The 26799-nt window shown below is 42.7% G+C and overlaps 1 protein-coding gene across 12 annotated transcripts in view; it reads right to left on the minus strand.

Annotated features, from left to right (window-relative positions):
* MPHOSPH9 (M-phase phosphoprotein 9) overlaps window positions 1-26799 on the minus strand; it is a 92408-nt gene that overhangs the window by 41421 nt on the left and 24188 nt on the right. For 10 of the 12 annotated variants that reach the window (XM_054528406.1, XM_063712287.1, XM_054528405.2 and 7 more), the window contains 8 exons: window positions 25284-25407; window positions 21632-21722; window positions 16975-17081; window positions 10231-10356; window positions 9605-10065; window positions 9145-9300; window positions 5273-5360; window positions 1429-1644 (listed from right to left, as the gene is read on the minus strand). In XM_054528406.1, coding sequence (XP_054384381.1) covers window positions 1429-1644; window positions 5273-5360; window positions 9145-9300; window positions 9605-10065; window positions 10231-10356; window positions 16975-17081; window positions 21632-21722; window positions 25284-25407 — 1369 coding nt within the window. The remainder of the gene's footprint in view (window positions 1-1428; window positions 1645-5272; window positions 5361-9144; window positions 9301-9604; window positions 10066-10230; window positions 10357-16974; window positions 17082-21631; window positions 21723-25283; window positions 25408-26799) is intronic. The other 2 variants (XM_054528408.2, XM_024257021.3) reach the window with 1 other exon arrangement.

Here is a 26799-nt window from a genome sequence, read left to right on the forward strand (position 1 = left end):
ATATTATATATATAATATATATTATATATATAATATATATTATATATATTATATATATTATATATATATTATATATATTATATATATATATTTTATATATATATTTTATATATATATATACACACACACACACACGCACGCACACGAACCACATGGGAAGGAGCCGAAGTGTCTGCGTTGCAGCAAATGGTGTAAAAAAGCCACACTGTGACCCTGCATAGGAAAAAGTTAGTATGTCTGAAATAGATGGGAAAAAAATGAGAGTGCAATATAAGAATATTATTTGTAAACATGGAGGAAAATGCTAGAAGAAATAGCTAAAACAGCTGAAAGTAACAGCCTCTAGGGTAGGATACTAAAAGGTAGGTAGGGAACACTGCTGTTTTTCATGAGATACAAATCTAAAGCAATTAGATAGAAAATTTCAACAGCCTAAATACTTTCAGATTACTTATGTATCGTAATATCCTGAAAAACAATGTTAAGAAAAATTTAGAATGTATCGTAATATCCTGAAAAACAATGTTAAGAAAAATTTAGAAGCCAGGTGCAGTAGCACACACGTGTAGACCCAGCTACTCAGAAGGCTGAGAGAAGAATGCTTGAGCCCAAGAGCTTGAGGCCAGCCTGGGCAACATGGTGAGACCCTGTCTCTAAGAACAAAAAGAAAGAAAAATTTAGAAAAAAATAAGCAACCTGAAACCTAATCTGGTTTCAATGTTATACAAATCCAAATTTTAAGTGAAATTATACCAAAGTGAAAAAATTTAATCAAACCTGTTCTAAATCTGTTCATAGCATTTTATCCTGCCAGACACACAAATGTTAAGATAGCTTGAAAGTTGACCTAATGCAGACACAGGCTTTTTTTTTTTTTTTTAAGTTGACCTGCTAGAAACAGAAAAGACATGGGAGTGATGCCATCGTTCTAAGTATCTGACTTCTTGCTGCAAGGCAAGACCCAATTGACTCCATCAGGAAGGTACACATTCACAGTTGCTGCAAAGTTATGTAAAACTAAAATAAAGGCCGGACACAGTGGCTGATGCCTGTAATCCCAGGACTTTGGGAGGCCGAGGCGGGAGGATCACCTGAGGTCAGGAGTTCCAGACCAGCCAGGCCAACATGGGGAAACCCTGTCTTTACTAACAATACAAAAATTAGCCAGGCGCAGTGGTGGGTGGGCTCCTGTAATTCCAGCTACTTGGCAGGCCAAGGCGAGAAGATCGCTTGAGCCCGGGAGGTGGAGGCTGCAGTAAGTTGAGCTCGTGCCACTGCACTCCAGCCTGGGTGTCAGAGAGACTCTGTCTCAAAATAAATCAATAAATAATAAAATAAGCCTAGAAAGTCATAATCACTTGTAAGAGTATAATATCTAAATTACTTTTAGCCAATCACGTCATTAAGTTACTATTATTCACTACTTACATCTTGAAACATTTTGTTCTCTTGCTTTAGTTGAGCTTCTTTATCATCCGACAGTTTGTAAGCATTCTCAAATGCTTCTTCTAAATCTTGCAGTCTAGATTTTAGTCGAATGATGGTATTGTCTTTTTCTTTACTGCTTGTTCTCATTTCTTCAATTCGTTCCTGCAAAATTTTGGAAGCACTGCTGGCTGCACTGAAGCGTTCTCTCAAATCATTCTACAAAACAAAGACAAACATAATTTTTTTTTTTTTTTTTTGAGATGGAGTCTCGCTCTGTTGCCCAAGCTGGAGTACAATGGCGCCATCTTGGCCTACTGCAACCTCTGCCTCCCAGGTTCAAGCAATTCTCCTGCCTCAGCCTCCCGAGAGCTGGGATTACAGGTGTCCACCACCATCCTTGGCTAATTTTTTGTATTTTTAGTAGAGACAGGGTTTCACTATGTTGGCCAGGCTGGTCTCAAACTCCTGACCTCAAGTAATCCACAGGCCTCGGCCTCCCAAAGTGCTGGGATTACAGGCATGAGATACCACGCCCAGCCCAAAATTTATTTTAAATGAAAAAAAAGATGCCTTAATAATAGCTAATAAATTGCGGGCATTAAAAAATGAACAAAACATAGAAATGGAAATGAACAAATCTATTTTGTTGTATTCCGGGATGGAGAGTCCAGAAAGAATAGTTCTACTGGAATACCAGCCCCTGACATTATCATAAGGTATACAGGAAACTATCATCTGTGGCACTGTGACTCTAGGACTCACCTAATAGCTCCTACAGTTCACTTTAATAAGGAAAAAATAACCACTGCTATTAGGGAAATTATTTTGAAAGTATAGCTGGACTTTGTTGCCCAACATCAACATTTAGGGAGGAGTAAAACATTTCATCCCCTCTCACTATGAAAATACAGGAAATTCAGTTGGCCAGGCGCAGTAGCTCACGCCTGTAATCCCAGCACTTTGGGAGGCCGAGGCGGGTGAATCACGAGGTCAGGAGTTCAAGAGCAGCCTGGCCAACATGGTGAAACCCCGTCTCTACTAAAAATACAAAAAATTAGCTGGGCTTAATGGCAGGCGCCTGTAATCCCAGCTACTCAGGAGGCTGAGGCAGGAGAATCACTTGAACCCTGGAGGTGGAGGTTGCAACGAGCCGAGATCATGCCACTGCACTCCAGCCCTGGTGACAGAGTGAGACTGTCTCAAAAAAAAAACAGAAAATACAGGAAATTCAAAACCCATCTGATATGTTAATATTCACTCAACAATCATTTCTGGAATACCCACTAGGTGCCAGGCACTAGGGTGCTAGAAATGTAAGATTAACAAAAAAGATAATAGTCCCTAATGTCATGAAGCTTAGGAGGAGAGGAACTAAAAAAGCAAACAGGCCAGGCACTGTGGCTCACAGCGGAAATCCCAGCACTTTGGGAGGACTGCTAGAGCCCAGGAGTTTAAGACCAGCCTGGGCGACATAGCGTGTCTCAACAAAAAAATTTTAAAAATCAGCCGAGTGTGGTGCTGCGTTCCTATAGTCTCAACTACTCAAGAGGCTGAGATGGGAGGAGCACTTGAGCCCAAGAGGTTGAGACTGCAGTAAGCCACGACGGCTCCACAGCACTCTAGCCTGGGCAACGGAGTGAGATCCTGTCTCAAAAAAAAAAAAAAGGCAAAGATAAAAACAACATATAAAACAAAATAGTCTGGGTGCCAGTAACCCCAGCACTTTGGGAGGCCGAAGCGGGCAGATCACCTGAGGTCAGGAGTTCGAGACCAGCCTGGTCAACATAGTGAAATCCCATCTCTACTAAAAATACAAAAATTAGCCAGGCTTAGTGGTGGGCACCTGTAATCCCAGCTATTCAGGAGGCTGAGGCAGGAGAATCCCTTGAACCACGGGGACAGAGGTTGCAGTGAGCCAAGATCACACCATTGCACTCCAGCCTGGGCAACAATGGCGAGACTCCATCTCAACAAAAAATCAAAATAGACAGTTTCCACCAAAATTTTGTTCATAAGGTTATATGTATCTCATACATATACACACTACTCTGATAGCTATCATGCATTTTATCTTCTAAAAGATATTAAAAATAAAACTTGTAAACACAGACTTTTGAGAAACTTTTGACACTTAAAAAGACTGCCTTACACCAAAAGATTGGGAATGACATAACAAAGGTCTTTGTTCAGAGAGAAAAAAAGTTACATGTAAAAAAATAAAATTTGGTAATGCGTGGGGAAAAAAGTAATTTTAGCATAAAAAGTTTATACACTTTTAGTTATATACCCAAGAAAACTAAAAACTTATGTGGCACATAAAATCTTGTAGACAAACATTCATAGCAATATAATTTAAATAGCCAGAAAGTATATAAACATTACCTGATGAATGTAAACAAAAATGGGGTATTATTCACAGAATGAAATATATTCAGCCATAAAAAGGAATGAATACTGATATGTTACAACATGGATAAACCTTGAAAATACTATACTAAGTGAAGAAGCCAGACACGAAAGGCCACACAGTCTAGGATTTCATTTATATCAATGTTCAGAAAAGGCAAATGCACAGAGAAAGAAAACTGAGTAGTGGTTGCCAGGGTGTGGAAGGACAGAATGTGGGGGGTGATGGCTAAGGGGTGTGGGTTTTTTTTTTTTTTTTTTGAGGAAAATGTCCTAAAATTGATTGTGGTGGTGGTTGCCCAACTCTAAATATACTAAAATTCGTGGAATTGTACACTTTAAAAGGGTAAGTTTTATGGTATGCAAATTATATTGCAAAAAATTTAAAAAAAAATTTTTTTTTGAGACAGGGTCACGCTCTCTTGCCCAGGCTACAGTGCTGTGGCGCAGTCATGATCCCTGCAGCCTCAACTTCCTGGGATCAAGTCATCCTCCTGCCTCAGCCTCCCAAGTAGCTGGGACCACAGCTGTGCCCCACCATGCCCGGCTGATCTGTAGAGACAGAGGTCTCTGTATGTTACCCAGGCTGGTCTCAAACTCCTGGGCTCAAGCAACCCTCCCACCTCAGCCTCCCAAAGTGCTAGGATTACTGACATGAGCCACCACACCTGGCCAAAAGGTAAGTTTTAAAAGGGTAAAGTTTAGGCCAGGTGCGGTGGCTCACACCTGTAATCCCGGCACTCTGGGAGGCTGAGGCAGGTGGATCACGAAGTCAGGCATTAGAGACCAGCCTGACCGACATGGTGAAACCCCATCTCTACTAAAAATACAGAAATTAGCCAGGCACGGTGGCATGCGCCTGCAGTCCCAGCTACTAGGGAGGCTGAGGCAGGAGAATCACTTGAACCTGGGAGGCGAAGGTTGCAGTGAGCTGAGATCCCGCAACTGCACTACAGCCTGGGCGACAGAGTGAGACTCCATCTCAAAAAGAAAAAAGGGTGCAGTGGCTCACGCCTGTAATCCCAGCACTTTGGGAGGCTGAGGCAGGAGGATCACACGGTCAGGAGATCGAGACCATCCTGGCTAACACGGTGAAACCCTGTCTCTATTAAAAAATATAAAATAATTAGCTAGGCATGGTGGAGGGCGCCTGTAGTCCCAGCTACTCAGGAGGCTGAGGCAGGAGAATGGCATGAACCCGGGAGGCGGAGCTTGCAGTGAGCCAAGATCGCACCACTGCACTCCAGCCTGGGCAACAGGGCGAGACTCCATCTCAAAAAAAAAAAAAAAAAGGGTAAAGTTTATAGTATCATGTGAAGCCACCAGCACTAAAAATATAAACTTCATAAGCCTTCCTTAAAAAGACAAGAAACATAATTGAGTTATCATGAAATAATTCAATTCTTACCAGAACTCCCACCAAGAAAAGAGTACTTACCACTTCAATTTCCAGTAAGTTATTCTTATTTTCAAGTGTTCTCACGCGACTAGTAGCTTCATGCAAAGCACTATCTAATTGGCCACATCTAAAAACCATAAATTTAGTTTCAATTAGAAGATAAAATTATTACCCTTAAAAGTATTATATAAATCTAACCAATTCTCTAATATATAACATAAGACAAATTCTCTAGTGTTAACTAAGACTCAGGATGCCATTTTAATAGAATATATCCCAATGAATCTAATAATACAGTATGTAGAGAAAAAGCTAAAATTGGCCAGGCACAGTGGCTCACACCTGTAATACCAACACTTTGGGAGGCTGAGGCAGGCAGATCACTTGAGGCCAGGAGTTCGAGATCAGCCTGGCCAACATGGTGAAACCCCATCTCTACTAAAAATACAAAAATTAGCTGGGCATGGTGGCATGTGCCTGTAGTCCCAGCTACTCAGGAGGCTGAGGTGGGAGGGTGGCTTGAACCTGGGAGGCTGAGGTTGCAGCGGGCTGAGATCACGCCACTGCACTCCAGCCTGAGTGACAGAGTGAGAACCTGTCTCCAAAAAAATAAATAAATAAATAAAAGCCTAAAATAATTTTTTTAAAAGATATAAAAAAAGACGTGCATAAAATAGCTTGATCTTAGTTATGAAAAAATCTGTATCTACATATATGCATTATGATTTCTGGAAAAATGCAAAAAATTAAATTTGGATTTGGGATTTGGGACTAGAGTTGGGGTAGGGAGATTTTTTTTTTTGGAGACAGGATCTCACTCCATAACCCAGGCTGAAGTACAGTGGTGCAATCACGGTTCACTGCAGCCTTAACCTTCTGGGCTCAAGCAACCCTCCTGCCTCAACCTCCTGAGCATGCACCACCACACCCAGCTAATTTGATTTTTTGTAGAGATGGGATCTCACTTTGTTGCCCAGGCTGGTCTCAAACTCCTGGACTCACGCAATCCAATTTACTTTTCATATTATGTCCTTCTGTACTATTTCGAATTTAGCACGAATATAACTATTCTTATAATTAACTTCCTTTGTAAAGTTAATTATCACAGACCCTCAAAATAACAAAATACATAGAAGAATTCAGTTACCATCTTGACTCGGTGTTTAACATAGTATGAATAATAAAAGCTTTATTTATTTAGCACTGACTATACAGCAGGTCTTTAAGCACGTTTCGTTTATCCTCACAATTCTGTCCATTAAGACTATCATTGGTCCCAGCCGGGCGCGGTGGCTCACGCCTGTAATCCCAGCACTTTGAGAGGCCGAGGCGGGTGGATCACAAGGTCAGGAGATCAAGACCATCCTGGCTAAACCATCCTGGCTAACACGGTGAAACCCCATCTCTACTAAAATACAAAAAATTAGCCAGGCATGGTGGCGGGCGCCTGTAGTCCCAGCTACTCGGGAGGCTGAGGCAGGAGAATGGCATGAACCTGGGTGGCAGAGCTTGCAGTGAGCCGAGATAGCGCCACTGTACTCCAGCCTAGGCGACAGAGACTCCATCTCAAAAAAAAAAAGAGAAAGAAAAAAAGATTATCATTGATCCCATTTTACAGCTGAGAAAACAAAGACAGTTCAGTTCCTCACTGAAAGTCACATAGGTTGTAAGCAGTCACACTGGGAGCATAAGCTGGGCACTCCTAGTTCATGCTCCTAACCGCTGTGCATTAATGCAGCACAGACACGAAATACTGATAAGACTATTCTTGAAAAAAAAATCACTCAAATAGTCAAGTGTGTGTTAATTGTATTTGATTTTTTTCAGTACTATGGATTCTAAAGTGCCAGAGGATCACTGCTCCAAGTTCCAAATCCGTGACATAGTAATCTAATATCACAGCTGGCTAATGGCTCCATTTGTAACACCAGGGGGATTCTCCAATTTGCAATTTTAAGTTTGGAAAAAACCAGTGTATATGCTGATAACAATGGTTTCTATCTTGGGGGAATCATTTCTTCAGTTCTAAATGACTGCCACGTATTTTGTTTCTACTGTCCTCTGTAACACAGCTTTTTTTTTTTTAACCATAAGCCAGATCAAATCTTTTTTGGGAAGAGGAGAAAATAATGTACTGCTATTCATTTTACACAGTGATTACATCTACTCCAGTAACCAAGCCTGCCACTGTTATTAACTGCTATAACACAGCCATTTACTTAAAACCCTGGCTTCCCATTTGCTCCACCTATATTTGCTCATTGCCCTACATGCTCAAACATCTTCTAGTCATAAAAATGTTTTAACTGGCTATAATTTATTCTAGGTATCTTCTTTAGGACTGTTTTTAATCTTCAAAAGTTCACTGGTGGGCTTCTTTCATACTTGTTTTCCTACAGGAAGTAACTGCAGTCATCTTTGCCTTTTTTTTTTGAAACTGAGTCTCACTCTGTCACCCAGGCTGGAGTGCAGTGACACAATTTCGGCTCACTGCAACCTCCGCCTCTCGGGTTCAAGCGATCCTCCTGCCTCAGCCTCCCGAGTATCTGGGACTACAAGTGCGCACCACCACATCCAGCTACTTTTTGTATATTTAGTAGAGACAGAGTTTCAATATGCTGTCTAGGCTGGTCTTGAACTCCTAACCTCTAGTGATCTGCCTGCCTCGGCCTCCCAAAGTGCTGGGATTACAGGTGTGAGCCACCACACTCAGCCTCATCTTTGCCTTCGAAACAAAAACAATAACAAAAAACCCAACTTTCCATAACCTGCTATCTACTGTTTGTGTCGTAAAAAACCTAAACCTGTCTCTTTTCTTTTGGTTTGGCTCTTTTTCAAATTACTTTTTCCTACCATTTTACCCCCACACCACCAAATGCAAAATGAAAGCTGTAGAAACATTCAATAAGACAGCCATGTTAACTACCACAGCAACCAAAACTACTTACAGTATAAAGGCTAGTTTTCCCATAACTTTGAAAGTTAAACTGTTAACCAGATGGAAGATTTTAGTTCCCTCCTAAGCGCTTTGAAGTGAGCTTTGTCTTTTCTCCTTAGAGAACGCCTTGCTATCAGCTAGACCTGCATCGATTTTCAATCTATTTAAGTCCTATTTATTTATTTAGAGACAGGGTGTTGCTCTGTCACCCAGGCTGGAGTGCAGTGGCACAACGTCAGTTCACTACAGCCTCGACCTCCTGAGCTCAAGCAATCCTCTCACCTCAGCCTCCCCAGTAAGTGGGACCACAGGTACACGCCACCATGCCCAACTAATGTTTTAATTTTTTGTAGAGATAGGGGTCCACTATGTTGCCCAGGCTGGTCTTGAACTCCCGAGCTCAAGAGATCTGCCTGCCACAGCCTCCCAAAGTGCTGGGTTACAGACGTGAGCCACCATGCCTGACCAAGTCCCGTTTAATGGTAAAGTATGTTGCAAGGACTCTACTACTAATACTAGTGAGAGCATCAGATTTTCTAAGTGGTTCTAAAATAGGTGTGAAGCTATCCTGAATATAAGGCCATTCTCCCCTGCATTTCTTTGTGGGATTTTCTGGAATGGGAACTACACTATTTTAATGGGCCTATTAAAAAGGTGGAGAACTGCCACAGGACATAAGCCATAGACTTATTAGGAAGTCCATAGTACTGCTCCTCCCGTCAATCACATTACTCTGCATATACAAAATTTGCTCAACTGTTTCAGTATTTTGCTCATGTGAAACAAATGGCTCCACGTCAGTTATTAGTATATTATAAGAGAGGGGTTTAGCTGCAAAAATACTTAGGCAAACATGGCTGTTAAAATTTCAAATCCAAAGTGTATGTTTTCAAAGTGTTTTCTCACATTATACTTCTGTGAAAATAATACATCCAAGGTGGAGAAAACTTCACAGCTAAATTATAAATTTTACCTGTCTACAAGAATTTGATTGGTTATCTTCCAATCTTCAACTCCAGAGATTTCTTTTGCTTCCAGCTTCTGTTTCAAACTATTTATTTCTGATTCATAATAAGCTCGAAGATCTGCTATGTGTCGAGCATGCTTTTCCTTCAGGTTCTGCCTAATCCTTATTCGGTGAGAATAAAAAATATATATTAGGAAAGCTATCCTCAGTCTCCATCCCACAAGAGAAACCAAGAATACAATGATTCTCATGGGCAAAAATATAGCATATTTCCTTTGCATACTACAAAATATATAGATTAATACACAAAAAGTTGACAATCAAGTGAAAAAGTTTTTATATGCTCCATCTTAAAAATGCTAAATCTCTAAGACTTTATGCAATACTGAAGTTCAATAAAGATCATTTTCAATCAGACATCACAGAAAATCTATTAACATTACAAGCCATTCACTGAAATACATACTTAGACAATATCACAGGATCTTCCAAGGAAGTCAATGAAATGCATTCTGGGACACTGTTGGCTGTACCTGGAAGCTGGGACTGACTGACTGAGGCCGAAGCGACCATGACAGTGTTTTCTTCATCTACAGTGTTGACCGAGATATCATTACTAGTAATGGTATATACCGACGGAAACGTGGAACTGGTCCTACTTTCGTTTTGGAATGTCTGATTCTTCCAAGAGTCCACCGGAGAAGCTTTTGTGTGTGAGGGATATTTTGGAAATCCAGGTAACTGAGAAGTGACATTACTTGCTTGTGAAAATGAGTCTATGTCAGAGGGACTAGACATACTAGGCTCTAGAACAGAGTCCGGGGAAAAGGATATTCTGTCATCAAGGGCATTAGGAAGGCCGTGAGGTTGAATCCCTGAAATCTGCTGCTTTGGCTTCATGTGTAACGTAGGATCTAGAGTCAGGACCTGGAAACCAGACAACAAGGAAGTCTTACCCTCAGAACTCAGCTTTGTTTTGCTTGTTTTGAAGTGAGTAGGCTTTAGATCTCCTAGGGAAAATGAAGCTTGAGGTAAAAGTTAGAGTCAGGAAGCATTGTTCACGTTCACTTGGCAGAATGTGGACAACTTTACCTCTGGTGGATGATTTGGGTTGGAAGCAGAAGTGAGATTCCTCTCAGGTAACTGCTTGTTTTCCCTTTGTTTTTTATAATAAATATCCTTCAGTGACGGTAGCTTCATCTCATTACTAGTATTAGACTTAAAGATACGAAACAAAATTAAATGGTGTTATCAATAATGAAACAAATTAATGATATAAAATAAGCACCATAAAAAGATTTTTGAAAGACTTTAAGCAAATTGAAAATGTAGACTGTCAGATTTGTAATACAAGCTTGGAAGTCATTACCTAGTATGATGAGTCTACCTCAGAATGGAAAGATATTTGGATCTCCTAACAATTTAGGACACTAAGGGGATAATGTGAACATTAATTATTTAGCAGCCTATGAATACTTCCAAATAATGAAATTCTTAGTAGTTCTCCCACTCAAAATAAGAACCAAGTTTTATGGGTTTCTTTGAGACAAGGTCTCACCCTGTTGCCCAGGCTGGAGTGCAGTGGTGTGATCATGGTTCACTGCAGCCTCAATCTCCCAGGCTAAGGTGATCTTCCTGCCTCAACCTCCCAAGTTGCTGGGACTACACGAGTGCAAGACCACGCCCAGATAATTTTTGTATTTTTTTTGTAGAGACAGGGTCTTGCCATGTTGCCCAGGCTAGTCTCAAACTCCTGAGCTCAAGCAATCCTCCCACCTTAGCTGGGATTACAGGCATGAGCCACCACGCCTAGCCAATTAACCAAGTTTTGAGGTAAGAAAATACTTCATAGGCCAGGCGCGGTGGCTCACGCCTGTAATCCCAGCACTTCGGGAGGCCAAGGTGAGCGATCACTTGAGGTCGAGAGTTTGAGACCAGCCTAGCCAACATGGAGAAACCCTGTCTCTACTAAAAATACAAAATTAGCCAGGCATAGTGGTGCATGCCTGTAATCCCAGCTACAAGGGAAGCTGAGGCAGGGGAATCACTTGAACCTGGAAGACAGAGGTTGTGGTGAGCCGAGACTGTGCCACTGCACTTCAGCGTGCACAACAAGAGTGAAACTCCGTCTCAAAAAAGAAAAAAAAAAAGAAAAAAAAATACTTCAGGATGAATGACAGAAGGATGAGAAAACTTTTGGCCAAATTAATTTCATATGGCTGAAGTAAAAAGCACCAAGTGGTGGAGTTCCTTATCTATGTAGTTACAATCATGTTTGTTAAAAGAGTTGGCCAAACAAAACTAGGTGTCACAAAGTGACCCAATGAAAATAAGTCCCCCCCACCCATCACTTCTCGGCCTTTTGGCTAAGATCAAGTGAAAATAAGTCCCTTTATTCATTAGTAAAATAAGAAGATATGACCCTAAGCTGGACACGGTGGTTTACGCCTGTAATCCCAGCGCTTTGGGAGGCCAAGGCAGGTGGATCGCCTGAGGTCGGGAGTTCGAGACCAGCCTGGCTAATATGGTGAAACCCCGTCTCTACTAAAAATACAAAAATCAGCTGGGAGTGGTGGCACAGGCCTGTAATCCCAGCAACGCAGGAGACTGAAGTGGGACGATCACTTGAACCCAGGAGGCAGAGGTTGCAGTGAGCTGGCATCATGCCACTGCACTCCTTCACTCCAGCCTGGGCGACAGAGCAAAACTCTGTCTCAAAAAACAGAAGATAGGATCCTAATTTCGAAAAATTGAAATCAGGGCTTTACTACACTAAAAATGTTGCAGAGAGGTCCAGGCTCTAAACATTAAAACTTTGGGCTTAAATTATTTCAAGGTGGGACGTATTATAGGGTGTGAGAGGAGAACCAATTAACCTTGGGCCTCAAATTTAAACTGTGAACATTGTCACAAATGAGATTACAGATTCAACAATAGATACACTGAAAACACTGAAAGAACACATTAATCATGTAGCTTTAAATTTGTGTCCCATTTCTAGACCCTACATAGGCTGCAGAGCACCATGAATATATATTTTTAAAACCTTATAACTACCTTGTGAGTGTGTGCATTAAAGGCATTAATTTGTTAAATCTAAACCTTTAAAATATACTGTGGTGGCTCCCGCCTGTCATCCCAACACTTTGGGAGGCCAAGGCGGGTGGATCACTTGAGGTCAGAAGTTCGACACCAGCCTGGCCAATATGGTGAAACCCAATCTCTACTAAAAACACAAAAAGTAGCGGGGTGTGGTGGCACGTGCCTGTAATCCCAGCTACTTGGGAAGCTGAAGCAGGAGAACTGCTTGAACCCAGGAGGCGGAGGATGCAGTGAGCTGAGATCGCACCACTGCATTCCAGCCTGTGAAACAGAGCGAGACTCTGCCTCAAAAAAAAAAGTACCACAATTCCCATAATCCTGCTGTAGAATTCATTCCTTACATGCCAATAACCTAAAGAAGACTTTTCAAGACCTGAAGCCTGTGAAGAGCAGCATTACTCCAGCTATGGCCACAGCCTGGTGGCCTGGGAGAATAGTTGGGGTTATTCTATTCAAAGCTCATGGGAATAGAAAAGTACCACTTTTCACCACTTTTATGTTCTTGTCATGTTAACATCTCTAAAGTAGGGATGCCTCTTGTAATTAATGGCATTTTATAATTGCTTTGGGCCAAGTTGTGGTTGTGATAGACTGTCATTCCCTGCTCATGAGCTCAAAATTGGCCAAATAGGTATCAGCAGCTTGGAAGACAAACCTACACACTACAATGAAGCTCCTGAAGACCAATATTTAAGAGAACGGTGAATCAGACACGTTTAGCAACATACTCCACATGGGAGTCCAAAGCGGGCTAGTCCTACATGCTACTAAGACAGGTAAAAAGCAGAAAGGCCTTTCTATTCTTTTTAAAGAAATGCAGAATCGCTGATGCTCTTGGTGGGCTAGAGGAAGATAATGTGGGAAAACACAGAAACTAACACCAAGGTGAAGAGAGAGAAGTGGCCAGGCATAGTGGTTCACATTTGTAATTCCAGCACTTTGGGAGGCTGAGGCAGGAGGACTGCTTGAGTCCAGGAGTTCGAGAGACCAGCCTGCGCAACATAGAGAGACCTTGCCTCTACTTAAAAAAAAAAAAAAAGAGCCAGGTGTGGTTGCACATGACTGTAGTCCCAGCTACTCAGGAGGCTGAGGCAAGAGGATCGCTTGAGCCCAGGAGGTTGAGTCTGCAGTTATCTATGATCAAGCTGCTATACTCCAGCCTGGGCAACAGAGTGAGACCGTGAAGAAAGAAAGAGAGAAAGAGGTGAAGAGAGAAAAGAAGAGAAGAGAGGAGAAGAGAGGAGAAGAGAAGAGTATAACCCCTCTGCGAAGGAAAGAATTTTAGCCACTTTTATTTTGCTTATGTTTTCCTTTTGAAAGTATGCATAAGAGTTATATAATAAGCCAGGCACAGTGGCTCACACCTGTAATCCCAGCGCTTTGTGAGGCTGAGGCAGGTGGGTCACAAGGTCAGGAGATCGAGACCATCCTGGCCAACATGGTGGAACCTCGTCTCTACTAAAAACACAAAAAAATTAGCTGGGCGTGGTAGCGCTTGCCTGTAGTTCCAGCTACTCAGGAGGCTGAAGCAGGAGAATCGCTGGAACCCCGGAGGTGGAGGTTGCAGTGAGCCGAGATCACACCACTGCACTCCAGCCTGGCAACAGAGCAAGACTCCGTCTCAAAAAAAAAGTTATGTAATAGGCCAGGCACAGTGACTCACAGCTGTAATCCCAGCACTTTGGGAGACCAAAGCAGGGGAATCACTTGAGCCCAGGAGTTTGAGACCAGCCTAGGCAACACAGCAAAAATCCTATCTCTACTAAAAAAAAAAAAGTTACTGACACATAATAAAACCTATGTTTAAGTCTAAAGATTCTTTCCATAAGAACAAAATATAAATTCTAAAGTGGTTAAAAAAAAGAAAAAAAAAAAGCATTGTATCAGTCTAATTTATAAATTTTTATTGGTAGAACATGAAATGGGAAACCTTAAATTTGACAATACCGTAGAGTCAACAAAATGCAGTATCCACTTACTGATGTTCAAGATCAGGTAACACTGTGAGCCCTGCAACTGCAAAGCCTACTAAGCCTGCCTTGCCTCCTACAATCTTACCTCCCTCATACTTCATTTCTCTGTGTTGACCTGTGTCTTTTTGTTCCTTTCATGAAGTATGGAACGTTGGTTTCCGTCACTGAGACTCTGATGCTTACAAGTACATTGCCCCGTCTGTCTGTCTGTACATGTCATTCATTTTTATGTCTCTTGGTTACTTTAATAGTATCTCTCCTTTTCCCCAGGTACTCTTTCATTACCTGATCAAAATACAGAAGTGAAGGCCGGGTGCAGTAGCTCATGCAATCCCAGCACTTTGGGAGGCCAAGGCGGGCGGATCACCTGAGGCCAGGAGTTTGAGAGCAGCCTGGCCAACATGGTGAAACCCCGTCTCTACACAAATACAAAACACAGCTGGGCATGATGGCAGGTGCCTGTAATCCCAGCTACTTGGAAGGTTGAGGCGGGAGAATCACTTGAACTCGGGAGGCAGAGATTGCAGTGAGCCGAGATCACACCACTGCACTCCAGCCTGGGCAACAGAGCGAGATTCCGCCTCAAAGAAAAAAAAAAAAAGAAAGAAAAAATACAGAGGTGAAATAGGTACACTGATGTAGATTTACTGAATAGTTTTACTTCTTTGCTCTTAAATTTAAAAAAAATGGGCCAGCGCAGTGGCTCACGCCTGTATTCCCAGCACTTTGGGAGGCTGATGTGGGCGGATCACCAGCCTGGCCAACATCACGAAACTCCCTCTCTACTAAAAATACAAAAATTAGCCGGGCATGGTGGCGCATGCCCATAATCCCAGCTACTCAGGAGGCTGAGGCAGGAGAATCACTTGAACCTGGAACCACTGCACTCCAGCCTAAGCGACAGACTGAGACTCCGTCTTAAAAAAAAAAAAAAAAAAATTTTTTTTAAAATGTACCTTTCTTACTCAAAGAAAATCCAGCAAATTGGCCGGGCGCAGTGGCGCATGCCTGTAATTCCAGCACTTGGAAGGCCAAGGCAAGCAAATCACGAGGTCAAGAGATCAAGACCATCCTGACCAACATGGTGAAACCCCGTCTCTACTAAAAATACAAAAATTAGCTGGGTGTGGTGGCATGTGCCTGTAGTCCCAGCTACTCGGGAGGCTGAGGCAGGATAATCACTTGAACTCGGGAGGCAGAGGTTGCAGTGAGCCAAGATCGCACCACTGCACTCCAACCTGGCGACAGAGTGAAACTGTCTCAAAAAAAAGAATACAGCAAATTAAGTTGCTCATAACTATGCTGGAAACGGATCACGTAACAAATGAAAATGAATGGAGGTGTAACAAATGAAAAATCAACACCAATTCTGGGAAAAGGAGAAGAAATTAATAGCTGAGGACCTACTACATATGAAATAGTAGGCACAATCCATTTAATTTCACAAAACACTAACCAGCATTTTTTTTCCCCTTTTTGAGACAGGGTCTCACTCTGTCACACAGGCTAGAGTGCAATGGTGTGACCTCCTGGGCTCAAGTGATCCTCTCACCTCAGCCTCCCAAAGTACAAGGATTACAGGTGTAAGCTATGATGCCCAGCCCAAGCCGGCCAGAATTTTTTAAAAGTGGAATTTTTAATTCCACTTTTTTCTGTTGTTGTTTTTGCTGAGACGGAGTCTCACTCTGTCACCCAGGCTGGAGTGCAGTGGCACCATCTTGGCTCACTGCAATCTCCACCTCCTGGGTTCAAATGATTCTCCTGCCTCAGCCACCTGAGCAGCTGGGATTACAAGTACATGCTACCACGCCCAGCTAATTTTTGTATTTTTAGTAGAGATGGGGTTTCACCATGTTGGCCAGGCTGGTCTTGAACTCCCAACCTCAGGTGATCCGCCCGCCTTGGCCTACCAAAGTGCTGGGATTACAGGCTTGAGCCACAGCACCCAGCCTTTAATTCTACTTTTAAGAAGCATTGCTAAGATTACGTAAGGAAAAAATGACAGACTGAATTTGAAAACAAGTGAGTATGATTCTAAAGCCCATGCTTTTTCCAGTATTTTCGAAGTTGAAAAATAAAATTTATACTGGAGTACTTAGCAACAATTGTAAAACACAAACACACACAATTTTTTTTTTCTTTGAGATGGAGTTTCACTCTCGTTGCCCAAGCTGGAGTGCAATCACACAATCTTGGTTCACTGCAACCTCCGCCTCCCAGGTTCAAGTGACTCTCCTGCCTCAGCCTCCCAAACAGCTGGGATGAACAGGCACATGCCACCACGTCTGGCTAATTTTTTTGCATTTTTAGTAGAAACGGGGTTTCACCGTGTAGCCAGGCTGGTCTCGAACTCCTGACCTCAGATGATCTGCCCGCCTCAGCCTCCCAAAGTGCTGGGATTACAGGATTACAGGCCACCATGCCCAGCCCACAGTGTGTGTGTTGGTTTTTTTTTTTTTTGAGATGGAGTCTTGCTCTATCACCCAGGCTGGAGTGCAGTGGCGCAATCTCCCCTCACTAAAAGCTCCGCCTCCCAGGTTCACACCATTCTCCTGCCTCAGCCTCCGGAGTAGCTGGGACTACAGGCGACCGCCACCATGCCCAGCTAATTTTTTGTAGTTTTAATAGAGACGGGGTTTCACTGTGTTAGCCAGGATGGTCTCGATCTCCTGACCTCATGATCCACCCACCTCGGCCTCCCAAAGTGCTGGGATTACAGGCGTGAGCCACCGCGCCTGGCCACAGTGTGTTTTTAAATTACCTGGTTTGGTGACACATCTGTGAAAGACAATGATATGAATGTCTTCTCTAAAGTTTCAGGCAAAGAGTGGTGCATATCCTTTTCCTCTAGTTTCCAGTAAGTCAATCCTGATGTGCACAAATAAACAGAATAGAAAAGAGTGAGGAAAAAACAAAAATGCTTTCTAGAATAACATTTCTACCTAAAGGAAATTAAATATGGGAAGAAACTAATTTTGGATTAAAGTAATTTGAATTTTGATGGAAAAAAAGTTATCTAAATTCCTTATTATGTAAGAGTCCTAACTGGATGCAAATGTTTAAAACTGAAATATAAAAAGTCAAGATGAGTTGGTACAATTTAAAATACATATTTTTGGCCAGGCACGGTAGCTCACACCTGTAATCCCAGACCTTTAGGAAGCTGAGGCAGGAGGATTACCTAACGTCAGGAGTTTGAGACCAGCCTGGCCAATGTGGTGAAGCCCCATCTCTACTAAAAATCCAAAAATCAGCCAGGTGTGGTGGCACACACTGTAATACCAGCTACTTGGGAGGCTGAGTCATGAGAATCACTTGAACCCAGGAGACAGAGGTTGTAGTGAGCTGAGATGGTGTCATTGCACTCCAGCCTGAGTGATAGAGTGAGTGATAGAGTCTCAAAAAAAAATTAAAATAATAATAATAAAATATTTTTTTATTTTTTGAGACAGGGTCTCGCTTTGTCACCCAGGCTGGAGTGCAGTGGTGCCATCTCAGTCCACTGTGGTCTCTTTTTTTGAGACAGAGTCTCGCTCTGTTGCCCAAGATAGAATGCAGTGGAGTGATCTCGGCTCATTGCAACCTCCGCCTCCTGAGTTCAAGCGATTCTCCTGCCTCAGCCTCCCGAGTAGTTGGAATTACAGGCATGAGCCACCATAACCAGCTAATTTTTGGTTTTCTTTTCTTTTCTTTTTTTTTTTTTTTGAGACAGAGTCTTACTCTGTTGCCCAGGCTGGAGTGCAATGGCGCGAGCTCAGCTCACTGCAACCTCCACCTCCCAGGTTCAGGTGATTCTCCTGCCTCAACCTCCTGAGTAGCTGAGGTTACAGGCATGTAACACCACGCCCGGCTAATTTTTGTATTTTTAGTAGAGACAGGGTTTTGCCATTTTGGCCAGACTGGTCTCGAACTCCTGACCTCAAGTGATCTGCCTGCCTCGGCCTCCCAAAGTGCTGGGATAACAGGTGTGAGCCACCGTGCCCGGACTAATTTTTGTATTTTTAGTAGAGATGGGGCTTCACCATGTTGGCCAGGCTGGTCTCGAACTCCTGATCTCAAGTGATCCTCCCGCCTCGGCCTCCCAAAGTTCTGGGATTATAGGCATGGGCCACTGCACCCAGCCCAGCTCACTGAAGTCTCAACCTTCCAGGTTCAAGACATCCTCCTGCCTTAGCCCCACAAGAAGCTGGGACTACAGGCACACACCACCAAGCCCTGCTAATTTTTTTGGTACTTTTAGTAGAGACAGGGTTTTGCCATGTTACCCAGGCTGGTCTCGAACTCCAGAGCTCAAGCAATCCACCCTCCTCGGCCTCCCAAAGTGCTAGGATTACAGTTGTGAGCTACCAGGTCCAGCCTTAAAATATATTTTAAAATAGACAATTTCCTTTTTTTTTCTGAGACAGGGCCTCCATCTGTCACCCAGGCTGGAGTACAGTGGTGCAATCACAGCTCACTACAGCCCTGACTTCCCGAGCTCAATCCATCATTCCCTTTCAGCCTCCCAAGTAGCTGAGACTATAAGTTCACACCACCGCACCCAGCTAATTTTTGTATTTTGTGTAGAGACGAAGTTTTGCTATGTTGCCCAGGCTGGTCTCAACCTCCTGGGGTCAAGTGATCTGCCCACCTTGGCTTCCCAAAGTGCTGGGATCACAGGTGTGAGCCACCACGCCCAGCTGACAATTACTTTGTGAGTAGTATAGACATATAGAATCAATGTAAATAATTCAAATGTTTATTGAGCACCTATAGTGCCAGGCTGGGGAGGCAGGAGGCGTGAGACATGAAAACTAAGTAAATTATGCAGTATATAGGTGGTAAGCACTCTGATGAGATTTTAAAATAGGATAAAGGGGTTATGTAGTGGGGGCTGGGATGGGCAGGCACTATTTTTGAATCAGGTGAACAAGGTTGGCTACTGAGAGGATAATTAAGAGGGCATCAGCCATTTTAGCCATGTATGAGGGAGCTCCCTCATACATGGGGGAAGAACATTTCAAGTATGGAAAACAGCCAATGCAAAAGTCCTAAAACCTATCTGGGACATTTGAGCAGACAATCTCCCTTCTCATCAAAGAAACGGACAGAGCACGGCCAGGCGCAATGGCTCACGCCTGTACTTTGGGAGGCTGAGGCGGGCAGATCACCTGAGGTCAGGAGTTGAAGACCAGCCTGACCAACGTGGAAAAACTCTGTCTCTACTAAAAATACAAAATTAGCTGGGCGTGGTAGTGCATGCCTGTAATCCCAGCTTGGGAAGCTGAAGGCTAAGGCAGAAAAATCACTTGAACCCAGGAAGCGGAGGTTACAGTGAGCCGAGATCACACCATCGCACTCCAACCTGGGCAACAAGAGCAAAACTCTGTCTCAAAAAAAAAAAAAAAAAGAAAGGGACAGAGTACAATCCCCAGCCTACAATGGTCGACTCTTTTTTTTTTTTTTTTTTTTTTTAACTTTATCATGGTGCAAAAGCGATGTGCAGTCAGTAGAAACCATACTTTGAGTACCCATATGACCATTCTGGTTTTTTTTAATTTTTTTTTTTTTTTTGAGACGGAGTCTGGCTCTATCGCCCAGGCTGGAGTGCAGTGACACAATCTCGGCTCACTGCAAGCTCTGCCTCCTGGGTTCACACCATTCTGCCTCAGCCTCTCAAGTAGCTGGGATTACAGGTGCCCGCCACCAAGCCCAGCTAATTTTTTGTATTTTTAGTAGAGATGGGGTTTCACTGTATTAGCCAGAATAGTCTCGATCGCCTGACCTCGTGATCCACCCGACCTGGCCTCCCAAAGTGCTGGGATTACAAGCATGAGCCACCGCGCCTGGCTGACCATTCTGTTTTTCACTGTCAGTATTCAATAAAGTATATGAAATAGTCAATACTTTATTATAAAATACTTTGTGTTAGATAACTTTGCCCAACTGTGGGCTAATGTAAGTGTTCTGAGCACATTTAACGTACACTAGGCTAAGCTATGATGTTTAATAAGCTAGGTGTACTAAATGCATTTTCAATTTTTTTTTTTTCTTGAGACAAGGTCTTGGTGTTGCCCAGGCTGGAGTGCAGTGGTGTGATCATGGCTCACTGCAGCCTTGATCTCCCAGACTCAAGCAATCTTCTCATTTCAGCTTTCCAAGTAGCTAGCACTACAGGCGCATCACCACCCCTGGCTAATTTTTTAACTCTTTTGTAGAGATGGGGTCTCAACTTGTTGCTCAAGCTGGTCTCAAACTCATGGCCTCAAGCGATCCTCACACCTTGGACTCTCAAAGTGCTGGGATTATAGGCATGAGCCACTGCGCCCAACCCATTTTCAACTTATGATATTTTCAATTTATGGTGGGTTTATCAGGACATAACCCCATTGTAATTCGAGGAACAACTCAGTATAAAGTGAGGTCAAAGAGGTAACAGGGCTAGGTTGTTAGGCACTGTGGGACCCTGTAAGGACTCTGTGAACAACAGGGTTTGGAGAGGAGGAGTCACATGATGTGACTTAACTTTTCAGACGATCACTTTGTCTCCTATGTTGAGAACAGATTGAAGTGTGCAAGAGTGGAAGTGGGGAGGCTGGTTAGGAAGACAGCAGCAACCCAGGTGACAGATGAGAGAACACTCTTAGGCTAGAAGCTGTGGAGGTGGTAAGAAGTGGTGGGATTCTAGAAAGATTTGTAAGGCAAAGCTAATTCATCCTGATGAATTGGATGTGGGATATGGAAAAAAAATAAAGTCTGTATATAAAGCCATTAAGATTGGAATAAGCTCACCATGGAGTGTAAAGGATGGCTCAGAGGGTTTGCATTTAATTCATTTTGGACTGCCCGAAAAAGGCTGATGATTTTTACAGCTGTTCAAAACAACTGCAAAAATACTTCTTCATTCTCTTTACAGATCTTGCAACATAAATTAAGACAAGAAAGAAAGGAGGCTGGACATGGTGGCTGAAGCCTGTAATCCCAGCACTTTGAGAAACCAAGGCTGGTGGATTGCTTGCACCCAGGAGTTCAAAACCAGCTGGGGCAACATGGCGAAACCCTGTCTCTACAAAAAAATACAAAAGGTAGCCGGGCATGGCGGTGCCACCTGTTGTCCCAGCTATTCTTGGGAAGCTGAGGTGGGAGGATCACTTGAGCCCAGGAGGCTGAGGCTGCAGTGAGCTGTGATCGCACCACTGCACCCCAGCCTGGGTGACAGAGTGAGACCCTGTCTCAAAAAAACAAAACAAACAAAGGTAAGGCTGCTACCAGAGAACACCACAACACATAACACATTTACAAAACCATACTACTATACAGTATCATCCCATATGGAGAAATGTAGGCAAGTTGTTTTTTAAAAATAATGCTCTAAAAATCTAAGTACCTTCCTCTGAGTGTAGTTTAGGTTAAAAAAAATTAAAATTTAAGTATCATACCTGTTCCTGAATCAGACATCCAAGCATTTGGAGTTTCATCTGGTTTACTGAGGTAAAAAGCACAAGGATGTGTAGCAGCAGCAAAATCAGACTACAAGAAAGAAAACTATTGGTTGACAGCTAAAAGTCATTAGGCACAATCTGCTGACCCAAGAAATGAGAGCCAGGCCTCAAACCAGGTGGAGAGAAACCTTCAGAGGGTTCAAAGAAGCAAGCCTGGGCCAGGCACGGTAGCTCACGCCTATGATCCCAGCACTTTGGGAGGCTGAGGCGGGTGGATCACGAGCTCAAAAGTTCGAAAACAGCCTGGTCAAGATGATGAAACCCCGTCTCTACTAAAAATACAAAAATTAGCCGGGCGCAGTGGCGGATGCCTATAATCCCAGCTACTCGGGAGGCTGCGGCAGGAGAATCACTTGAACCTGGGAGGCGGAGGTTGCAGTGAGCCGAGATCGTGCCACTGCACTCTAGCCTGGGCAACAGAGCAAGACTCTGTCTCCAAAAAAAAAAAAAAGAAGAAGAAGAAAGCCTGGTTTCCCCACGGTTACAAGAATGCTAACTGATAGGAATCCACTGTTGCAGATTTTTTTTTTCCCTGTGTAATTTACAAAAGTTTATTTCAGTTCTCTGTGGAGCTGGAAGGAGAAAAATGGGGGCAGGTATTATTTCGTGAGTTCAGACCTAAAATGTATTTATAATTTCCCATTTACTTCCAAAACAAATTTGAGGTGCCTAGAATTAAAGCCATTTAGTATAAAAATTAATGTAAAAGCTCTAACAATTCATTTTTATCATAATTACAATAAATCAGATTAACTCTAAAAACCATAAGTCAATAATATGAGCCTTAAGTAGTAGACTACTTCCTATATACAAACAATTGGTTAGTAGTCCCTGCTTACTTATCAACTCTAGTAAAAATTCTGAGCAAATCAATCGTCACATCTCTGACACTGTCGCAAGAAATGTGTTTCCAGAGATATGTGATGAGAATATTTCTATCAGAATTTTTCTTTTCAGGTCCCTCATGAAACTTTTAATTCCTGTAAAGAGTATGTAACCATCCATGAACCCATTGCCAAAGTAAAAGCACACTGAGATAACACTACCTACCAAGACGGGGAATTAACATATGAGCCTTATAAGGTACCACTTATTTTCTTTCTCATCAAGGAAGAAATTCCACCTGTTTGAATTTGTCTCGCTACTTAAGACCAAGAGAAGGCTGGGCGCGGTGGTTCACGCCTGTAATCCCAGCACTTTGGGAGGCCGAGGCAGGAGGATCACTAGGTCAGGAGATCGGGATTATCCTGGCTAACACAGTGAAACCCCGTCTCTACTAAAAATACAAAAAATTAGCCAGACGTGGTGGTGGGGGTGTATTGAATGGCTTTTCTAGAGCTACCAATATAGTACTAAAGGGCTTTTCTAGAATAAAACTAGCAACACAGTACTAAAGGGCTTTCCTAGGCCACAGAAGCTTTTGTGGTTCATAGAGCTTCATTTACCTTCACTTCCCTCCTCTTCAATATAAATCTGAAAAAGTACAAAGAATGGTGATATCAGGAAGCCTAAATTGAAGAAATAAAATTTACTGAATAAATAATGCCTTATGAAGGCTGTAGTACGATCTTCTTATGACCTCTTTAATAGATCTTTTTCATAGGATGACAAAAAGACCATGTTCAGGATGATAAGACATGGCCAGTTTCTAAAGGTATTGGATTTGTAGAGGGACCTGATTTTGCCATTTCAATGTATTATACTAAACAATGCTATTCTGTGACAAATTTAGAGCAATAAGGGCTATATAGGCATATTAAAAATTATCTGGCCAGGCACAGTGGCTCATGCTTGTAATCTCAGCATTTTGGGAGGCCAAGGCAAGAGGATCACTTGAAGCCAGGAGTTTGAGACCAGCCTGGGCAACATAGTGAGACCCTGTCTCTACAAAAACATATTTAAAAAAAATTTCTTTGGGCCAGGCACAGTGGCTCACGTTTATAATCCCGGCAGTTTGGGAGGCTGAGGTGGGTGGATCACTTGAGGTCAGGCCAGCCTAACCAACATGGCGAGACCCCATCTCTACTAAAAATACAAAAATAAGCCAGGCGTGGTGGCACACACCTATAGTCCCAGCTAATCAGGAGACTGAGGCAGGAGAATCGCTTGAACCCAGGAGACAGAGATTGCAGTGAGCTGAGATTATGTCACTGCAACCCAGCCTGGGCAACAGAGCAAGACTCCATGTCAAAAAAATTAACAAATAAATAAATAAATAAATAAATAAAAGAAATGTTTAAAATCTTAATTATCTGAAACTCAAATTTAAATAATTTTTTTAAAAACCTTACTCAATATCTATAATCTTTTAATTAAAGTAGCTGCTAGGTTAGCAAAAGGGCCATACAGAATTTCAACATTTAATCTCTCACAATTTGGACTATAATTCAGAACTGTTCAAATTTCAACCTTTTTTTTTTTTAGACGGAATCTCACTCTTTTGCCAGGCTGGAGTGCAATGGTGTGATCTTGGCTCACTGCAACCTCCGTCTCCCCAGTTCAAGTGATTCTCCTACCTCAGCCTCCCAAGTAGCTGGGACTACAGGTGCATGCTACCACACCTGGCTAAGTTTTGTATTTTTAGTTAGAGACGGGATTTCACCATGTTTACCAGGATGGTCTCGATCTCTTGACCTCGTGATCTGCCCACCCCGGCCTCCCAAAGTGCTGGCATTACAGGCATGAGCCACTTGGCCCAGCCTCAACTTTAAGATTACAGTATTACTTCTTACAATTTAATAATAATATAAATTATTTGAAAGTTTATTTTAAACAATTAAATGGATTACTTTCTGGCTAAATGTAAACATTTGCAGTACAAAGAGAAATAGGACCTTTGCAAATGATTCATCTTCATAATATTTTATCCTTCATTAGCTTTGATTTCTAGCCTACTAAAGAAGAAACACTTACAGCAAATCATTATTTCTAATCCTCTGAAACACCAAAAGAAAGATGCATAAATGGGCCGAGCGTGGTGGCTCATGCCTATAATCCCTGCACTTTGGGAGGCCAAGGTGGGTGGATCACCTGAGGTCAGGAGTTTGAGAGCAGCCTGGCCAACATGGTGAAACCCCATCTCTACTAAAAATACAAAAAATTAGCCGGGTGTGGTGGCGGGTGTCTGTAGTCCCAGCTACTTGGGAGGCTGAGGCAGGAGAATGGCATGAACTCAGGAGGCAGAGCTTGCAGTGAGCCAAGACTGCGCCACTGCACTCCAGCCTGGGTGACAGAGCGAGACTCCGTCTCAAAAAAAAAATAAAAATAAATAAAAAATAATTGGCCAGGCATGGTGGCACACGACTGTACCACCACGTACCACCTGTACCACTACAGGTACTTGGGAGGATGAGACAGGAGAATCACTTGAACCTGGGAGGCGGAAGTTGAAGTGAGCTGAGATCACGTCATTGCACTCCAGTCTGGGCCACGAGAGCGAAACTCCGTCTCAAAAAAATAAAAAAAAAATGTATAAATGAACAAACTAACAATACAAAAGAAAGGGCACAAGAGTTTTGTTCATGAGCGTGTACTAAACCCACATAATCATCAGTACTGGAGCCCGCAGGGAAAGTGACTAGTCACCTACTTTCTCAATTGGTGTCTTCTTGCTTTGTTCATTTCCTTGTTTAGATCTTGAACCTCCATCTTCTACATGTGCTCTCTTTGGTTGGTTCTGCTTCAGTTTTTGTGCCCATGATGTTATAGCATTACTATTTAAGAAGAGAAAACCAAAATTACTTTTTTTTTTGTTTTGAGACAGAGTCTCGCTGTGTCACCCAGGCTGGAGTACAGTAGTGCAATCTCAGTTCACTGCAACCTCCATCTCCTAGGTTAAAGCAATTCTCGTGCCTCAGTCTCCTGAATAGCTGGGATTACAGACGCAGCACCACGCCCAGCTAATTTTTGTATTTTTACTAGAGATGGGGTTTCACCATGTTGGCCAGACTGGTCTCAAACTCCTGACCTCTGCCTACCTCAGCCTCCCAAAGTGCTGGGATTACAGGCATGAGCCACCACACTGGGTTCCAAAATTATTTCTTTAGATACTGTACTTCACATATAAAGCTAACCACCAGTTGCTTTCAGTTGTTGTTGTGTGTGTGGTTTTTGTTTGTTTGTTTTTTAGAGACCCTCTCTGTCACCCAGGCTAGAATGCAGTGGCAGTGGTGCAATCACAGCTCACTGCAGTCTGACCTTCCTCAGCTCAGGTGATCCTCCCACCTCACCCTCCCAAGCAGCTGGGACCACAGGTGGCCACCACCACACCCAGCTAATTTTTCTATTTTTTTTTTGTAGAGACAGGGTCTTGCCATGTTGCTCAGGCTGATCTCGAACTCCTGGGCTCAAGTGAGCCACCTGTCTCAGCCTCCCAAAGTGCTGGGATTACAAGTGTGAGCCATTGCACCCAGCCAGTTGTTTTTTCTAATAGCAGTAAGACAATGAATTTTTATTAATTCACCTACATTACTTTTTTCAATTTCTTATTATCAAAGGCAAAGTAAACAAAAAGACTAACAGTGACTGGCCTGGTGCAGTGGCTCATGCCTGTAATCCCAGCACTTTGAGAGGCTGAGGCGGGCGGATCACAAGGTCAGGAGATCGAGACCATCCTGGCTAACATGGTGAAACCCCATCTCTACTAAAAGCTACTCAGGAGGCTGAGGCAGGAGAATGGCGTGAACCCGGGAGGCAGAGCTTGCAGTGAGCCGAGATAGCGCCACTGCACTCCAGCCTGGGCAACAGAGCGAGACTCCATCCCAAAAAAAAAAAAAAAGACTAACAGTGACTAATAATACACAAAGTCTGTAGCCATAGACTAGAACAAAAACCACCACATTTGCCCTTCCAAGTGCTAAATGTATCTCTACAATGAGAGCGTATTTGTTGGCATAAATCAATCATTATACTTGAACATACATAAGATTTGTGTTGCTTTAGATGACACAATTCAGGGACATGAAACTAAAAACTTGGGATAAATTATGAAATTTTTAAGGATTATTTGTTTTACAAACATTCAGCCACAGTTTAATAAAAAGCCTCCTTTGTCATGAAATGTCACTAAATTTATAAAAATTCTTCTTATACATAAAAAACATTCA

Source organism: Pongo abelii, chromosome 10, assembly GCF_028885655.2.
Source record: "Pongo abelii isolate AG06213 chromosome 10, NHGRI_mPonAbe1-v2.0_pri, whole genome shotgun sequence".
Taxonomy (NCBI): Eukaryota; Metazoa; Chordata; class Mammalia; order Primates; family Hominidae; genus Pongo; species Pongo abelii.